We start from the raw sequence: 16,382 nt of genomic DNA, 5'->3' as shown, positions 1-16,382 counted from the left end.
AAGCACTGTAATAGTGATATAGTTGTTTTTTCCCCTCATAATTGTTGTAGAAGTCCACTGTTACATATTTACTACACTACAGCTTTTTTTTTTTTTTTTACACATAAATGTGTCTGTATGCATGTGTTTATTAATTTGTATACTCAACAAAACACCAATTCATTTATTGCAATAATTATCGCTTATTTATTTTATTATTTTGTATACTTTTCTTTCCTCTCTCTCCCCTCACTTGATTATCTACCGATATTATAACTCTAGATCCTAGACCTGTCCATCCAGATCCATTATATTATATTTGTATGTTTATACATTGTCTGTGTATTGTCTCTGTATTCATCTCAATTTTTCTTGTCTTTTAGCAAAAATTACCTTATGTTTATTTCACCAGTACAAAAATAATAATTGTCCTTTTGCGACATTGAGTTTTAAAGTACATCAAAAATCACTAATATACTTCATCGCGGTCTATGTAAGACTTCTCATACATACTTTTTAATTTAGCTGTTTGATATGCTTTGGTAGTCTACATTAATGAATCATTCCTTTTAAAACGAGCCTGTTAGAAAATAATCCTTATCATATCCTCAGAACATACTATGTCATTATCCCTTGAATCCTTTTAATCATCATTTAGTGCATGCTTCCCTTAATTCAAGCCATTGCTGGGTTGTATAAGTAATTGTAATAGACCACAGATACTGAAACCCCAAGACTTAATGTTATTACTGTCTTTGCTCTGGTATTTGTTATCATTTAAAGAGACAGTGACACATTTATTATGGAGCGATTGTTACGGTACACTTGTGTGTACTTTGAACACAATTTAACTTTAACCAACAATATGTTTACAAGGAATGCCATCACTGGTTTCTTTAATTAGAAATGTATGTTTCTTTTTTTTTTTATAAAGTATCATTATTGTTTACCTGTGACACGTAATAACCGGGCCAAAAATGTTCAGCTGAAGTATTTTAATGAACTTTAAAGTACCAGAAGTAGTTTTGGCTGTACACCTGTTGAAACTTTGTCACACCTCTCATCTGTGTAACCGTCATTGTGAGGTCACAAAACAGAGAATAGTTCAAACACTGATTAGAGTAAAACTTAAGACAGTTTCATGAGGTCAAAACATTTTAATAAAAAAAAAAAAAGAACTACTTATTTGTAAGAACATTAATCCTCCACTTTGTCGGAAATCACACTTCAACATCATGTTCACATCACCTCACACACATTCACTCACTCAGACAATGTGATGGACAATTACTGCACCTTTGGAACAAAAACATGCAGATTGATTTTCAATTATTAATAAACACATCCTAGATGTTTACAATCCAGTGAAGCATGAATGCATACAGGTTTGATTTAACTGTAAAGACCTTTCTGGTGAGTTTGCCTGTATTAGCACATTTATCACAAATTCTTTACTATCGACTATTTCCTCAGAGCTTCATAATCTTCCAGGTTTTAACTGGATTAAAACATGTTATATTTATGGAGATTAAACCTGGCTAAGTAGTAGCTTATCTGTTTTTGTTGCCTTCTTTTATTCACATCACAACTTAGTTCAAAACTAATCAAAACTGCACTGGCATGAACTGAAAATGATGGCTGAGTAAAAATGAGATCATCAACTTGGAAATGGTCAGCAGAAAGATAATGTAATTGATTTGTAGCGAATGTGCTAAAACATGCTAAAACACATAGTAGTCTTTGAAAAAGAGCATACAAGTATCCCCTCTGCAATGAAGGTTATTCAGCATTTAAGCCTTGAACAGCACAAAGGGACGTGAGCAAAATAAACTGAGGAAAAAATTATTTGCATGTGAAGCAACAGTTCATCTCTATTTACAAATGAATCATACAGAGAAAAAGCTATTCTTTCTCTGCAAAGAAGCAATCACATCCCTGAGCACAGCATTTATTCCAGTCGCTCTGGCATACTGCTGTGTGTGATCAGTTATCTTCCAGTCTTTTCTGGCTCGCTCTAGGTTGATCACAATAGTGCAGTACGGCATGTCTCTCGAGTTTTTCCTGACCCAAAGTCAAAAAAGATGCAGAAACTTCAGTAGCTGTAAGCCAGGCACGACAAAACTGTGTGAGTGTTGGGGTCCTGCAGTGACATGAAGTATTTGAGTAACAGTCACACAGCCCTCCTCCAGTGTCTCGGACAGTCTAAGATCCATTTCATCTCTTCCCTTTGAGTAGCACATGGAGCAGCATGACATTGTTAGCCGTTATTCCTGGATACATCATTATCTCAAGGTTACAGGAGTTTTTGCCTATTAACATGGAACCTTTTCCTCTTCTTCCTCGGTCTTCTCCTCCTCTTCCTCTGCGTCTTTATCTTTGTTCTTTTTGTGTTTCTTCTTCTTGTGTTTGTGCTTATGCACCTTGTGTTCCCCTTCTTTTTCCTGGCTGCCATGCTTCTTATGCTTCTTGTGTTTTTTATGTTTCTTGTGTTTCTTCTTCTTCTTGTCTGTTGTAGTGGTAGTGGTGGTGGTTCCCGAGCCGCTGTGGTTGCTCAGGGTGGGGCTGTTGGAGGCCTGGCTGAGAGAGGGACTGAGGCTGCCACTCCTCCCTCTCTCCGGCTCAGATCCTTCTCCTTCGCTGTAATCGGGAACAAAAGCAGCCTCGTCTGTCTCACGGCCCAGGTCAGAGCACAGACGCTGTCTCCTGGGCTCTGGGCCACGAGTCTCCTCTCGTCCTCCTCCACCTCTCCCTTCTGCTGCTCTTTCCTCCTTTCCAGTCACTACGCGCCCCTCTTCTCTTCCTGCAGCTCTTCCTTCTTCCCTTACTCCTCTCCCTTCATCCCGCACAAGCTTTACTTTTTGTTTATCTGAATTGGTCTGTGTTGTCCTGCCACTTTTGCCCTCCTCCTTTGGTGGTCTCACTTTCTTCTCTTCTCTCATGACTCCTCTCCTCTCCTCCCTTGTTGTCTCCAGTCCTGCACTTCTGACAGGTTTCTGTGCTTCAGCCTGAACCTCTCTGCCTCTTACCCTCTTTGGCACTGGTGACGGCTCCTTGGGAGCACTAGGTCCATTTTCCTGGCCCTCTTCATCATCTTCTCTCTCCCATTTGGAGCGAGGAGGAGGCTGAATGATTGGCTCCTCTCTGGCAGGGCTGGGAGGGGGGCTGACAGTTTGGCTGCAGCCTCTGCTGTTCACAGGGCTGGATGAGGGCTCTTCTGCAGGTTTGGAGGTGACACTCTTCTGGTCTTTGTCCGACTCCTGCCTTGTTTCTTGAGTTGACCTAATGCAGAGTGAAAATATTATTAAAATGCACTGATTGAGCATTGCATTTGTTACCGACTGTGTGACTAACTGTGTGGACTTTTAAACAAAAAAAGTAATAGAAAGGCACAACAGTCTCACCTCAGGGAGCTCGCTGTTGGGCTTGTTAGGGCTTTACGGCTGATCTTCGGTTTGCGTTTCACAACAGTTTCCTCACCATCTTTTACTGCTGGAAGAGGAAGTGGGACACAGAAAAGAAACACTATTAATCAATGCTTAACCAGACGGCACAAAACGAAATCAAAGTCTTCTCAGAGGCATGCCCTTACACACAGATTCAAATTACCTTCTCGGTTAGCAGCAAGTGGTTTCTCTCCTGAGGGTACACTCCTCTCTGCTCTGTCCTTTGAAACACTCCTGGGAGAAATAGGAGAATGTAATTACATTTATTAAATGTGTTTACAGAACCACTGTAACAGGCTTCATTCTATCATAGACAAGGGATGTTGCTTTGACAAGCAAGAGGTACTGAATTTAACAGACCTGTCAGATTTTGAAGCTCTTTCTGACCCCTCTCCTCTTTCCTTGGAAGATGCGCTTGGTTTTTCCTGATGGTCTACTGCTCTCCTGGGGACAGCTGATTTCTCTCCAATGGTCATTTTATCCAGAGAGACAGACCTGCCTCCTGCACTTCCACTACTGGACCTCTTTCGTTCTGTCCTCACGGATCTTTCTCCGTCAGAGTTTCTGTCCACTGTTACAGAAACCTTCTGTGAGCTTGATCCAGGGACCCGGTCCCTCTCTCTGTCAGATGCCACGCCTCTATCTCGGTCTCGGTCTGATCCTGAGACTCTGTCTCGGTCTGATCCTGAGGCTCTGTCTCGGTCTGATCCTGAGACTCTGTCTCGGTCTGATCCTGAGGCTCTGTCTCGGTCTGATCCTGAGGCTCTGTCTCGGTCTGATCCTGAGACTCTGTCTCGCTCTCTGTCTGGTCCTGAAACTCTGTCTCGATCTCTGTCTGGTCCTGAGCTTCTGTTCTGCTCTCTGTCTGAGCCCTGCAGTCTCTCTCCAGCACTCCCTTGTCTTTCTCTGGAGACTCCCCTCTCAGCAGACGACGATCGCTCCTTTTTTCCAGCAGTTTCCGCTGTGCTACTGGGTCTGTCTCCTTCAGTATTAGCAGCAGATCGATCCGAAGTTGAAGGCGTCTTCTCAGAACCTGATGGTGTTCTGTCTGACGGTGGTGTCTCAGTGCTGCCTTTTCTTCCCAGATCTCTGTTTAGCTTTATCCTCCTCTGGGCCAAGGGCTTCACCTGAATAAGGACAAGAGTCAGAGACAAAAATTCACCAGGTGTTTCATCAGAAAAAGTGGACACACCAATTCTAAAATGACAGGCCTTTTAGAAAGTATGGATCAAAAGAAATGTAATAAAATAAAATAACCAACTTAATAAATAAGATCACTGTCATTTCTAGATATCTGTCTTAAAAATAACTAGTACTATACATTTTAGGGCCACTATTTAGAATGAGTTTCATTCTTTACTAAACTATTAATTATTTAGATTAAATATTAAGGGGTAAAGGTTTTCAAAAGCCAAAATGGCTCTAAAATGTCTAACCCTGAAACTCAGAAATACTCAGTTGTCATATAGGAGGAAAGCAACCAGAAGATGGTCACATTAAGAAGTTCACATTAAAGAACTCTAAAAAGGTTGATTACAACATGTTCTGAGACTCCATCAGGAGCCACAGCTAAGATGGGAAGTTACTTCATCAACATAACGCCTGATTTTAAAGTTATTCAGAATTGCAAATTGCTCCTGTTGTTTGAAGAGAATGAACAAGCAGTAGACCCACCTGAAGATCCATCAGAGGTCTGATTGATCCTCGATCTGCATCATCCCGACTCATCTCACGGCTCCCTGGTAAGGGCAGAAGACCGGGTCTGTCTGAAGAGGGTGGGAGTCTGTGGAGCGGGGGCTGATGAGACATGTGTGAGAGGGACATGACATCACCCCCTAATCCATCTATTCTCCTCAGCTTTCCAGGAGGAGGTCCAAGCAAAGAGCGACCCTCAACTCCCATCCTTCTCCGGCTGTCGCCCGGGGAGGGAGGTCTATGGAGGAGTGGGTGTCCATGTTGATGGGGGGTAGGAAGGAGACCGCCACCCTGTGGAAGATCTCTTCTCCCCCGAATGTCATGACCTAGTCTAGGAGTGTCATGAAGGGAGGAATGGAGTAGAGGAAGGTTGTGAGAGGGAAGAGGAGGGGTCTTAAGTAGGGGAGGCCTCACTGAAGAGCTTTTACTCTTCTCCTTTTTAGGTGTGGAGTTGGGGGCTTCTTCTGTTTTTTTACTAGTCCTGATCGGTTTTGTGACAGAAGAGGAGGAGAATGAGGATTCTTTCTTTTTGGTAGACAATCCATCACCTATCTTTTTCTTCGCTTTTTCACTCTTCGCCTTCACACCCTCCGTTTTTATCTTAGCTTTCACCTTCAGTCCCTTGTCCTTCTTCGTCTTGTCAGACGGAGTCTTGGATGTTGCTTTGGTTGAGGGTTTAACAGATGAAGCAGAGCTTTTAGAGGCTGGAGCTTTAGTGGTTGTAGTGCCACCTGGAGGCTTTGATGAAGTGGGGGATGTTTTATTAAGTGAAGGAAGTTCGTCCATTGGTTCATCTCTGACAGGTGTAGCATCACCTCTGTCTACTGACTGTGATGGCTCTGAATCATCCCCAGTCCTCTTCTTTTTTACTTTCTTTGCCTTCAAGACTTTAGTGCTGGACTTTGTCCCAGATGAGGAAGAGGATTGGGGATGGTGAGGTGGAGGACCCCTCTCCTCTCTCCCTCTTCTCCCTCTGCCCTGGGGGGAATAATCTCTTGGTAATGGAGACATTCTGTCCCGCTCCCTGTCTCTGCTGCCACGACCTCTGTGATGATGAGAGGGATGTTGGTTTTCATAATCTTTGTAGTATTTGTTGTACCAGTCTGCGTACTGCTTCTCCCACTGCCGATACCTCTCTCTTTCCCAGCGCTCATGGCCTGCAGGAGTTGGACCATTCACTTCATAAGGTTCAGGCTCCCGCGGAGGTTGCTTTCGCCCACCAGGGCTTCGGCTCCTGTACCCACCAGGGGAACGAGACCTAGACCTGAAGGGCCCTGCTCCCTCTGCTCCCTCCCAGGCTCCTCCACGGTAGGGGGGAGGAGTCCGTGGTGAGCCAGAGCGCTGATACCCAAAAGACCTTGAACGAGAGCGGGATCTTGTACGTGAGCGTCCATAGCTGCGTCCATTGCGTCTGGAATAAGGCGAGCGTGGATAAGACCGGCCATGGGAGCGTGACCGGGAGCGGGATCTACTGGGAGAATACGAGTAAGACCTGGATCTCGATCTGGATCTAGATCTGGACCTAGAGCGAGAGTAAGGAGAACGGCTGAATGGAGAGCGACTGTATGACCGTGATCTGGAAAGGAAAGGATTGAGAAGACCAGAAGGAATCAAGTGAAGAAAGCAGCTTGTGCAAAGGAAATAAATGTATGTAATTAATGTAAGAACTAAAAGTTGATTAGATCGGCGGTCTTATGAAGTTACCTTGAATAAGATGGTCTTCGTCTCTTTGGTGCATTTCTGTACTTCATAAGCTCTTTGTGGAAGTCTTTAGTAAATTCATCCAGTTTGGATGTTACTCTGCTGATAGATAGAAGGACAAAAACACTGTTAATTTCAAAATGTCTCCAATCTTGCACACTATACAATGTTAAAGTTCCCATGAAACAGCTATCTTAGCAATATTTGACAAACAATGAAGTTCACTAAAAAAAGAGGAATGCTAGCTTGGAGTTGCTGCGGGTATTTATACGTGCTCCAATAAATATACCTTGTATTGGAAATCAACAATAAAAATCACAAGTTATAGCAGCGCTTAAAGTCCAAAATAGAAAAGACTCACTTGTCCTGTCTGTGGTGCCGCTGTCTGTAGAATTCTTCCTTCGAGAGGGGGGGTTGAGAGAGGGGAGGAGGGAGAGGGAGAAGAGGAGGCTGGGTACCGGGGGCAACCCATGGAGGGTTGAGCACTGGTGGTCCAGGGGCATAAACAGGCTGGGGCTGGTAACTGAGGGGAGGAGGGAGGAGGCCAGGGGCAGAGGTGTAGGGTGGAGGGTATGACTGCGGGGGAGGCGGGTACAGGGATGGGGCTGGGTACACTGGAGGAACTGGAAGAGGAGGTGGAGCTGTATGGAGCATAGGGGAGGGGCGCTCTCCTCTACTTCTGAAAGGCCTGCTATGAAGAGAAGACGACAAACAATGTGAGACTTGTGTATTACAATACAAATGTTTGAATTGCAGACAGTCCTAAAGACAAGGTTACCTCTCCCAGTGTCTGCCTCCTCCTCTGTTAGAGTGGTGGGCTCGTGACTGGTGACCTAATGGAGCAGAGAGACAATTTGTTAGCTTCAGATCACATTCTCTGCTGTAAGCAGGGTACCGCAAGGATTCTCAAAGATTAATTTAAGCCATAAAAATAATTGTTTATTCCCTAAACTCTCTCATCCAGTCTACACTCCCACTACGCTCTCCGTTTGCACCTTTAAGAAAAAGCTAAACGACCCTGCTCTTAAATGAACACCTACAGTTAGCACTTAATATTTAAAATGATGATCAGGTTGATGATAATGACGATAATGCCATTTTTAGGTTGGTTTTGATGCTGATTAAAACTTTCATGCACAGCTGTCAATTTTTCTGCATTACTAGTTGCAGTTGTTTCAGTTCTAGAGTTTTGGTGGTCACAGTACCGTGCTACAGAAGCTTGCTTCTGACAGGTAGTAGCAATTGCGATATGTTTAGCACTATTCATGTAGGATTCCAAAGCCAGAACACCCACAGTACCCAACCTGACAGTGTTGCGGCACCAACCACATAGGGCCTCACGGTCATTTCCTGGAGCAGGGCTAACCCACTCGTATTATGGGTAACGCTGCCAGAGCGTATTAAAATTACACTCTTCAATTCTAACACAATGAGCTACCACACCATGTAAGACAGACATGGGGGTAAATTATACAAAATGGGATTCCCATATGAGCTTCAAATCAGCACATTCAAGAGTCAAGTACCTGACGTAATCAGTAGCTGTGCTGTCGTAATATCAAAATCATCCATACTAGTGAGTTAAAAATGTATACAGACAAAACATCAAATTAATTTGAAAGTTATTTATGGTGTTAGGCTACTTGTTAAAATGAAGGGAAGGGAAAATTTAAGACTGTTGCAAACTGAATTTAAGAGGTTTTTGTTTGTTAAATTTTTTTTGAGTGGTCTTTATGCCTTTTTTGATAGGACAGCCGAAGAGAGAGAGGAAATGTTGATAGTTAAGAGTGGGGGATGACATTGAGTAAAGGGCTGAGGTCAGAGAAGAACCCACAGCAGCTCGGATGAAGACCATAGCCTCTGTACATGGGACGCACAACTTAACAGCTAGGTTATCCATTGGAAGACTTTTTAACGAAATTCAAGACTTTTAAAGGCCTTAATTTAACTTTATTGAATTTAAGACTTTTTGGGTACCCTGTGTAAAAGATCGACTATAAACTTCTTACCTGATGATTGAGGTTGTCTTATTGGTGGCAAGTGGCCAGCGAAGTTTGAATGGTAGCCCTGTTGGAGATATGACAGTGATGGGTTAAGTTACAGTTCCTCCTGTTCACAATTTGTCAAATAACTTCAGATCTACAGTCTCAAAGCCATGAAGTTCGCCCTTAAAAGAGATAAAGCGAACACACCTGTGAGCCGGATTCTGAGTTTTGTGATGAGTCTGGTGTCACTGTAGGTTCTGGATCTGACTCACTAAAACATACAAACAGGTAAAAAAAAAAATTGGTCCTCATTTCAAATGTCATTAATTGAGCACAGACTTTAACGTATCTAAGAATAAGCTTACCCCGGTGGAGGCGGTTCACCCTGGCTGATAGAGTGAAGAGGAGAATGGTTTTCAACAATAGGTGCAGGACCTGGTGAAGAAACTTGTTCTTCCAGAACAACAGCAGCATGAGGAGGAGTCGGAGCAGCAGCCGCAGCAGAAGCAGCAGCTGGGGCAGCCGGATCAGGTGTAGGTGTAGGTGCAGGTGTGGGAGCTGGCAGCTGTGCTTGAGGGGCTGTGAGGGGGACACTTGGAGGAGGCGGATGTGAGATGTTGGCTAGCAGTGGGTCCTGCTGTCTTGAGTGCAGAGGCCTAAGCAATTGAGGGCGAGGTGGAGGTGGAGCTGCATTTTGAAGCTGTTTGCGAGCATGTTTGGTGTATCCAGTCTCATTCTTAAAGTTATTCACGGCCTGCACAAAGACAAAAACAAAGACATTTTAAAAATAGAAGTTTTAGTTTTTATTGAGTTGAATTTAAGAGTTCAAGTACCGTAAAAAATCTGGTGTATAAGGCGTACTTTATAACGTATAATACCTATTTTTCCCCCTAAAAAGTTGGCTGCGTGTTATATAGCGGTGCAATTTCTATTCCGGATTTTACCGTAAATAAACCAAACAATGAAAAATGTGCATTTTCGTTGTTACCTGTCGAAGAAACTTGTTGGCAATGAGATTATCAGGTGAAACGTCGGCCTGTTTGCATGTGTAGCAAATGTGCTCCTCTGAGTCTAACAACGTAGTCCTGATACCTGAAAAGAGAAAAGTAAAACTCTTCACAACCTGCAGAGAAGGTGTGTTTCGAGAGGAAGAAGACATAACCCCAACCTGCCTAGTCTACATATCCCCTAGAACATTCTAACATCACAGGGATTAATAAGAAAACAACCAAATACAATGGAATATAAACGTATAGAAACCATTGTGTTTTAAAAAAAAAAATCAAACAGAATTTCGACAGCTTCTTAAAATGCATTATGTCCTGGGAGAGTAGTTTCACTGCTGGATAAATGGATTGTTTGAGCCATTTCCAATGGGGATTTAATAACAAGCACTACAAACACGGACAGTGACACATGCAGGCTAATAATGTTTTAGGAAAATAATAAGGACTCTATAATAATTTTCTGGAATGCATTTCACTTTTATAATTTTGATTTTCAATTTTATGATGTAGAACTTACAATCATCGCAGTAACTGTTTCCACAGCAGGGTATTACTACTGCATCGGTCATCAGATCATTGCAGATTGGACACAAGAGTTCATCCGGGATCGGGTCTGTATCGTCTTCAGATGACGACTGGTCGTGTGGAACAAACGGAGGACGCTCCTTCTTCCCTTGTGCATACGCCTCCCTGTACAAACAGATATGTATTTTAATTTTGAGGACTGAAAAAGACAAATTCAACACTAATGTGCTCCACAAGTTTACTAAAAGTGTATTTGTGGGTGTCCCTGGTTACGACGTACCTATCTATAGCAGGTATAGCGTATTCTCCAGTGCTGGTTAACATTGCTCCCTTGGTGCCTGGTTCTGCTTTCACCATGAAACTCTGTGGGATGCCCTTACTAGTTCTTACTGGCTTTGGACCCTCCACACTTTTATCCTGTACCTGAAAAGTTACAACAAAACACAACCATCTTCTTACAAGTGAATCACTACTTTTTAGAAGTTACACAACACTTAAGTAAAAATGAATGCCACAGGCTACACAAATCAAACAATGATTACCATGAGTAAAGGGCATTGCCGAATGTAGTGACCAGCCTTTCCACAACGGAAGCAGGTGTAGTGAGCAGGTGGAGGCCCAACCGCTTTCTTGGAGTAACTAAAAAGACAAGTTGCATAAATGTTTCAAAACTATAAACAACTAGCCAGTGATAAGTACACTAATACATGAGCTTAAATGTGAAGTTTGACTTTAAGCCAATAAAAGCACTAGGTTTGTGAATACTAACTGTATCGGGTCATATTCATGATTTGACTGTGACATCATGGCTCTAATCTTGTCATCTTCTGATGCATTTGCATCAACAAGGTTTGCAGTCTAAAACACAAAAAGAAAAGCAGGGTGTGAACCAGACATTAAAAATACAAAAGTCGACTGAACTTCAAATAATAAGGAAGTCATGCAGGTATTTATACAAACAGTACCTTTGCGAGTTGGGCAAGTGACATAGAAGGAGAAGAATCAGTCTGCAGGAGAATCAAAGTACAGATATTAAAAGTGTTAACACATTGTGTAGTAAATAAACAGTGGAAGATATAAGCCCAGATAGTCCTCCACCACATCTGTGTCCAGTCCATTTGTGTCTCCATCCATTTCTTCTCACCAAAATTAAATACTCCAAGTACTTGAAATATAAAGGTATGCGAGGATGAGGGTTTAAATCAAGACAGGGTTTACTCTGCTGTGCGAATATAATCCCTGTGCTGACAGCGCTGAGTCATGCTTTGGGAAAATGTTTTAAAAGCCTCATCTACAGCTGTGTCTATTCAGAATTGTTTAGATTGACGAGATCTAAATTGTAGACAGAATATACCCAGAAATACTTTAAACAGTTATGTTATCTATGAAGAGGAAGGTCAATTTTAAAATAAAAGCTTTTATGAAGTTATTTTAACCTTTAAAAAAAAAAAAGTATTCATAATGAAAGTAGTGTCTACTCCCTTGCCAGGAAATATAAATGTATTACAGCCTTCATACAAAATGCACCTTTGTGCAGTTAGTTGTTGGTTAAAAAAAAGAAACCTGGTATGACATTTTAAAAAGAAATGAAGTGATAAAAAAGGAAGATTGTCTCTGTACGGATATTCAAAATAATTTGAATCGTGATAAACCAGAATAATATGAAGGGTCATTGAAAAGTATGGCAAACTTTCACGGCTACTTTCCATATTAACAAATCTAGACCAGTATCTATTCTGGGCGCATGTCACACATCTTTCAGTTGAGGTCCTAAAGCTTCCGCTGCAATGCCAATTTCTGAGAGAAAATACTTATCATTTAACTTTAGCTCACAATTTCTCATCCATCAGTCGGTTTTTTTGCATCACCTTGAGGATAACAAACTTTCTACAAACTCATCAAAACCAGTTCTGCTTTCTGTAAATTAATGAGCCAGCAAGGCATGGTGCCAAGAAGCTTCAAAGAAAATAGGGCGAAAACTTCAAAAAGGGATTATTGGTGGGACCCTCGCGTAGAGATGTTCCTTTAAAGAAACATAAGTACAGGTCCAGAGTTCCTTCTAATTTGTATCTAAACAAACCCTCAAACAACAAAGTGATGCATGAAACATCTTTGTAATTAGGTCCCAAGCACAGATGAAAAACAATCCTATTCATACAACAAACAAAACTGCAACTGTGGAAAAGTGAAGCATCTTTAAATCCATAAGAAAAAAGCTAGTGGGCACAGCGGTCCGTCATGATAAACAGAGCTCGGAGGAAAGACTGGGTATTGCAGAATGCTGTGGAGGGAACACACATGGATCTGGTGAAAGTGGTTCTGACACTGAACCACTGAACAACTTTATTGACAGGTTCTGCAGCTTACAGCTTACAGGACACACTACACCAGTATACGTCTCACTGCAGCAACCATGGAGGGCTTTCAGAGATTAACATGGTATTTAGTTTACTGATAGCGTGTCAGATCACGTCTACTTCAGTGACAAAGTCACAGCATCTCAGTTTTCAAAACTAGCTTCACCCCGTTCCTTCCAAACTACAGTTGTAACAATAAACTTAGATCTAGTTTCTGCTTCCTTGTAAAACAGACACTTAGGAATCTAAGCTGTTCAAAACATTTAACTCATCAGGAAGAATCTGTGAACCTTTAAGGTTAAGAGTAACGTGCAATCCATACTCAATGCAGAATAGAACATCTTCATGATGAAATTGTACAGGACAAAACATGAGACATTGGTAGATGTTAGCAGAGTAAGATTTTCAAATAAATATCAATGGTGAGTATTGTAACTGTAATAAAAGATAAATACAATCAATCCCAGCCACAAGTGACTCTGCTTGGTCTTCAACCACATATTAAATCAAATATTTTCACAGAAAATAAAATGACATGAATTATTCATACAAATGAACCATGTTTTCCTTTTACAAACCCCTTTAAAAATACATTAACTGGCCTGAAGCAGGCTACAAAACCATTTCAGTATGAAATACATTCTTTTACAATTTAAATGGTTTCTCAATCACTTATAAAGTGGCAACAGTTCAACACTTGATAAGTTGGGAGAATAAAAAAAAACAATAGTGGCTAGTCTGTTGTTTCTCTGTTCAACCTCATCTCACTCAGCCACAATAAAAAAACTTTAATCTGCTCATTTGAAAACAAAGGCAGGGTTTTTATAGAGAAACAACAAACTACTTCAACTGTGGTACCTCATGAAACCCGGGACACTCACAAAAAAACATCAAATCACATGTAGAGGTTGAGATCTCAACACATATGTTACCAACACACAGTGAACAGAAGATACAAACAACTCAATCTTTGTTGACAGAATGTTTTCAAGAAAGGTGATTAAAGCCAGAAAGAAGGGCAGAGGGAGAGAGGTGAGAGGAGGGGAAGAAGAGAGTGTTGATTTGTGGTTTGTTTTACATACGGGTCTAGAAGATCCGACCACAGCTGTGTCAGAACGATCTCTGTGGAAACAGAAATGGCAGAGAAATCAATCAAAAGCTGAGGCTTATCTTCAGGGCTTTAACTTATGAAGAGATTGTACTTCATGATTGTAGTAATCATTTAATTTCACAAAGTATACATACACAATGAACGTCCTGCCAGCGGGCTTTACTCCACCAATTGGAGTGCGACGGACGATCACAGATGAGTGTTTTGGGATGTGGGCTTCATCGTCAGTATACTCTTCAAAACACAAGGTAAAAATTAATTAAAAACATAACATTCGATGACAACTTAACATCTATACTAAAAGACCTTAACATCCATAATTTAAAACAATATAAGTCAACCAAATAAGACAGTAATGACGTAACTAAGATATGTACATGTAGCATTTTTGGTAGTTAAATGACAAGCCAGTGGTCTTTGATATGTTTACTGTTGTTCGAAGAACCGCCCAATTTCAGTGTGAACAATGATATATTAAGGATACCTATTTACACCTTTCATGTTGGCAGTTGATACTCATAATTTAGAAATGTGACTTTGTATAAAAATGTAATTTGATAAATTAACTTTTATTACAATAAGTAATTTTTGAAGAGGATGTGGCAATGACGAACAAGAAATCTCGAGAGGCCATCTTGGGTTTGGGGAAATTATTATATTTTTCTCTTATTACTGACATTTTATTTATTTATTTTTGTCAATTTTATTTCATTCAAAAAAGAAACAATAAAGTTAAGAAAAACAAACATAAAATCTCAATTTTGAATGAAAAGGAGCAGAAAGAAGATTAATCTTATAATATCTGTCCCTCTTTTACAGAAACACTGTAGAACATCGTAAAACAACAAGACACTTTGAAGACAATAAACTGTGTTTTAAACATTGAATTATGGAACACTGACTTAAATCATGTGTTTAAAAACGACCATTAAACAGTTTTCAGGACATCAAAAACTACAGAGAAGAGACTGTTGGATACACAGTTGTCCCCTTATATAAATGTTTGTTACACATTTGTTTGTGTGTCAGCTGACGACTTACCTTCTCGAGTCTGCGCATTGGTAATCTGCAGGTCGCAGTCTGTGGCCTTGAGGCGCTCTCGGCCCATGATCTGCCTCTTAAGCTCACTGAGGGTGATATGCAGCCCGTCGAAAGTGACTGTGTTGTATTCCAGTTTGGAAGAAAACTTATAGTGAACACACGACATTTTTTTTTTTTTTTTTTTTTTTACAGGTCTAGGAACTTCAAGTCAATAAAGCACAAGAAAGAAAAAAAAACCACACAGGCCTGTGTTATAATCAAAATAAAACAGCGTTAACACTACACACAAGAGGGCTGAATCTGGTCACTTTAATGTATAAACCTTCTTTATATTGGCTGGAAACACTACAGATAAAGAAAAAGGACTAAAACGGGGGGGGGAGAAGGTGTTCAGGTCGTGTGTAACGACAGAGTCCTTGTTATTTGCCAAAGAAAAATAATTGCGATGCGAGGCCAGGGCGCCATTGAGCGGCCCCCAGTGTGCATCCACAGTTTCTTTGTGTGAGTCCGATAAATACAACAGTGAGCCACCAAAATCCCAACAGAGTCCAGAGGAAGTTTAGAGAAAATCTATTACTTTGGATGTTAATGCAAAAGTCCGGTGGAGGTGAATTGTCCCTTGTTGGAAGCACAGGCCGCCTCGCTACAAGCTCGCTGTGCAGCTTAGCGGAGGGCCCTGTGATTTATTCAGTCCGTGTGGATATGTTTAAAAAGTCAAGATGAGACTCCCCCAAAAAAAAGCGTCCATGTATCTTCCGCTAGTCCACAAATTTGAAGTTATTCCAGAGTCCGTACGTGTGTTTTTTTTTCTAACGAAATTGGCCGAATAGTTAAATTAGCCGAGTAGCTAACGTCAATGCTAACATGCTACACACCACTTGCCAAACAAAAAGCTAACAGTACTGCCCACGTAGGCTTTCAAAATATCTACAAAATCCAACCGCTGCGATCCCAACACTCCTCTTCGATATACGAATATCTTCCATGGTGTAAAAAATAAATTAACAACTCCAGTGTTAAAGTTGATTTTTTTTTTAATCCAATCCGGTTCTGTTGTCCGAGGTGCTTCTCTCCTCGCTGTTTCATCAAAATGGCGCTGACCGGAAACGGAAGTAACGCGAAGGCAAGAAGTTAAGATTTAACCGACTTTATAATAACTCTACTAAAGTGTGTACTATATTACTCGACATTAAAATGTGTTTTTCTGTAATTCATAGTTCTTGTCCGCTCTGCTATTAAATTAAGTGTTGGCATAACATCAGGCTAATATCTTTTTGATGTTATATGTTAGACTTATATCTACTCTTAAAAATGTTCTATGTTTAAGTGAAGTTTAAGCATTAAGTTGTATTTAGATTGACACTTTATATTTAGGTTAAAATGTTTCGTACTTGCACTGTTGTTAATTTACTGCTCTGTGTGCCTTTGAATTGCCTTTGAATTTATTGACAAATAAAGTTTTTTGAATTTGAATTTGTTTACAAATTTACTTTAGGCCCATAGAAAAAAAGGTTTTGTTGCAACACAACTTTGTTTTG

At 40.9% G+C, this 16,382-nt stretch overlaps 1 protein-coding gene across 7 annotated transcripts; it reads right to left on the bottom strand.

Moving 5' to 3' along the window:
* Nucleotides 1-1,116: 1,116 nt before the first annotated feature.
* Nucleotides 1,117-15,567, bottom strand: LOC132988393 (E3 ubiquitin-protein ligase RBBP6-like). 7 transcript variants are annotated; one of them, XM_061055787.1, is made up of 20 exons: nucleotides 14,845-15,567; nucleotides 13,938-14,037; nucleotides 13,775-13,814; nucleotides 11,301-11,342; nucleotides 11,105-11,193; nucleotides 10,878-10,974; nucleotides 10,616-10,758; nucleotides 10,328-10,500; nucleotides 9,792-9,895; nucleotides 9,169-9,557; nucleotides 9,011-9,074; nucleotides 8,828-8,885; nucleotides 7,597-7,651; nucleotides 7,180-7,509; nucleotides 6,822-6,920; nucleotides 5,097-6,693; nucleotides 3,783-4,549; nucleotides 3,586-3,656; nucleotides 3,381-3,465; nucleotides 1,117-3,258 (listed from the first exon to the last, which is right to left on the bottom strand). In XM_061055787.1, the coding sequence occupies exons 1-20, from the start codon at nucleotides 15,008-15,010 to the stop codon at nucleotides 2,292-2,294; spliced, it is 5,436 nt and encodes a 1,811-aa protein (XP_060911770.1). In that variant the 5' UTR covers nucleotides 15,011-15,567; the 3' UTR covers nucleotides 1,117-2,291. The 7 variants fall into 7 exon arrangements, with proteins under 7 accessions (XP_060911770.1, XP_060911803.1, XP_060911796.1 ...); XM_061055820.1 differs by having other exon boundaries at nucleotides 6,822-6,917; XM_061055813.1 differs by having other exon boundaries at nucleotides 3,381-3,468; nucleotides 5,097-6,639; nucleotides 6,822-6,917.
* Between the last annotated feature and the right edge of the window lie 815 nt (nucleotides 15,568-16,382).

This window comes from Labrus mixtus, chromosome 2 (assembly GCF_963584025.1).
Source record: "Labrus mixtus chromosome 2, fLabMix1.1, whole genome shotgun sequence".
In the NCBI taxonomy this organism is placed as follows: domain Eukaryota; kingdom Metazoa; phylum Chordata; class Actinopteri; order Labriformes; family Labridae; genus Labrus; species Labrus mixtus.
Note: the sequence above shows the minus strand (reverse complement) of the source record. Positions and strands in the feature narration are given on the sequence as shown.

Bases quoted from the DNA above. Each gene is read 5' to 3' on its own strand.
- LOC132988393 (XM_061055771.1), bottom strand. From the start codon at position 15,010: ATGTCGTGTGTTCACTATAAGTTTTCTTCCAAACTGGAATACAACACA. The intron at 11,343-13,774 runs GTATGTAAAACA...ATTCTCCTGCAG, and splicing joins TGGTCGGATCTTCTAGACCC to ACTGATTCTTCTCCTTCTAT. The intron at 9,075-9,168 runs GTAAGCTTATTC...TGTATGTTTTAG, and splicing joins GGTGAACCGCCTCCACCGGG to TGAGTCAGATCCAGAACCTA.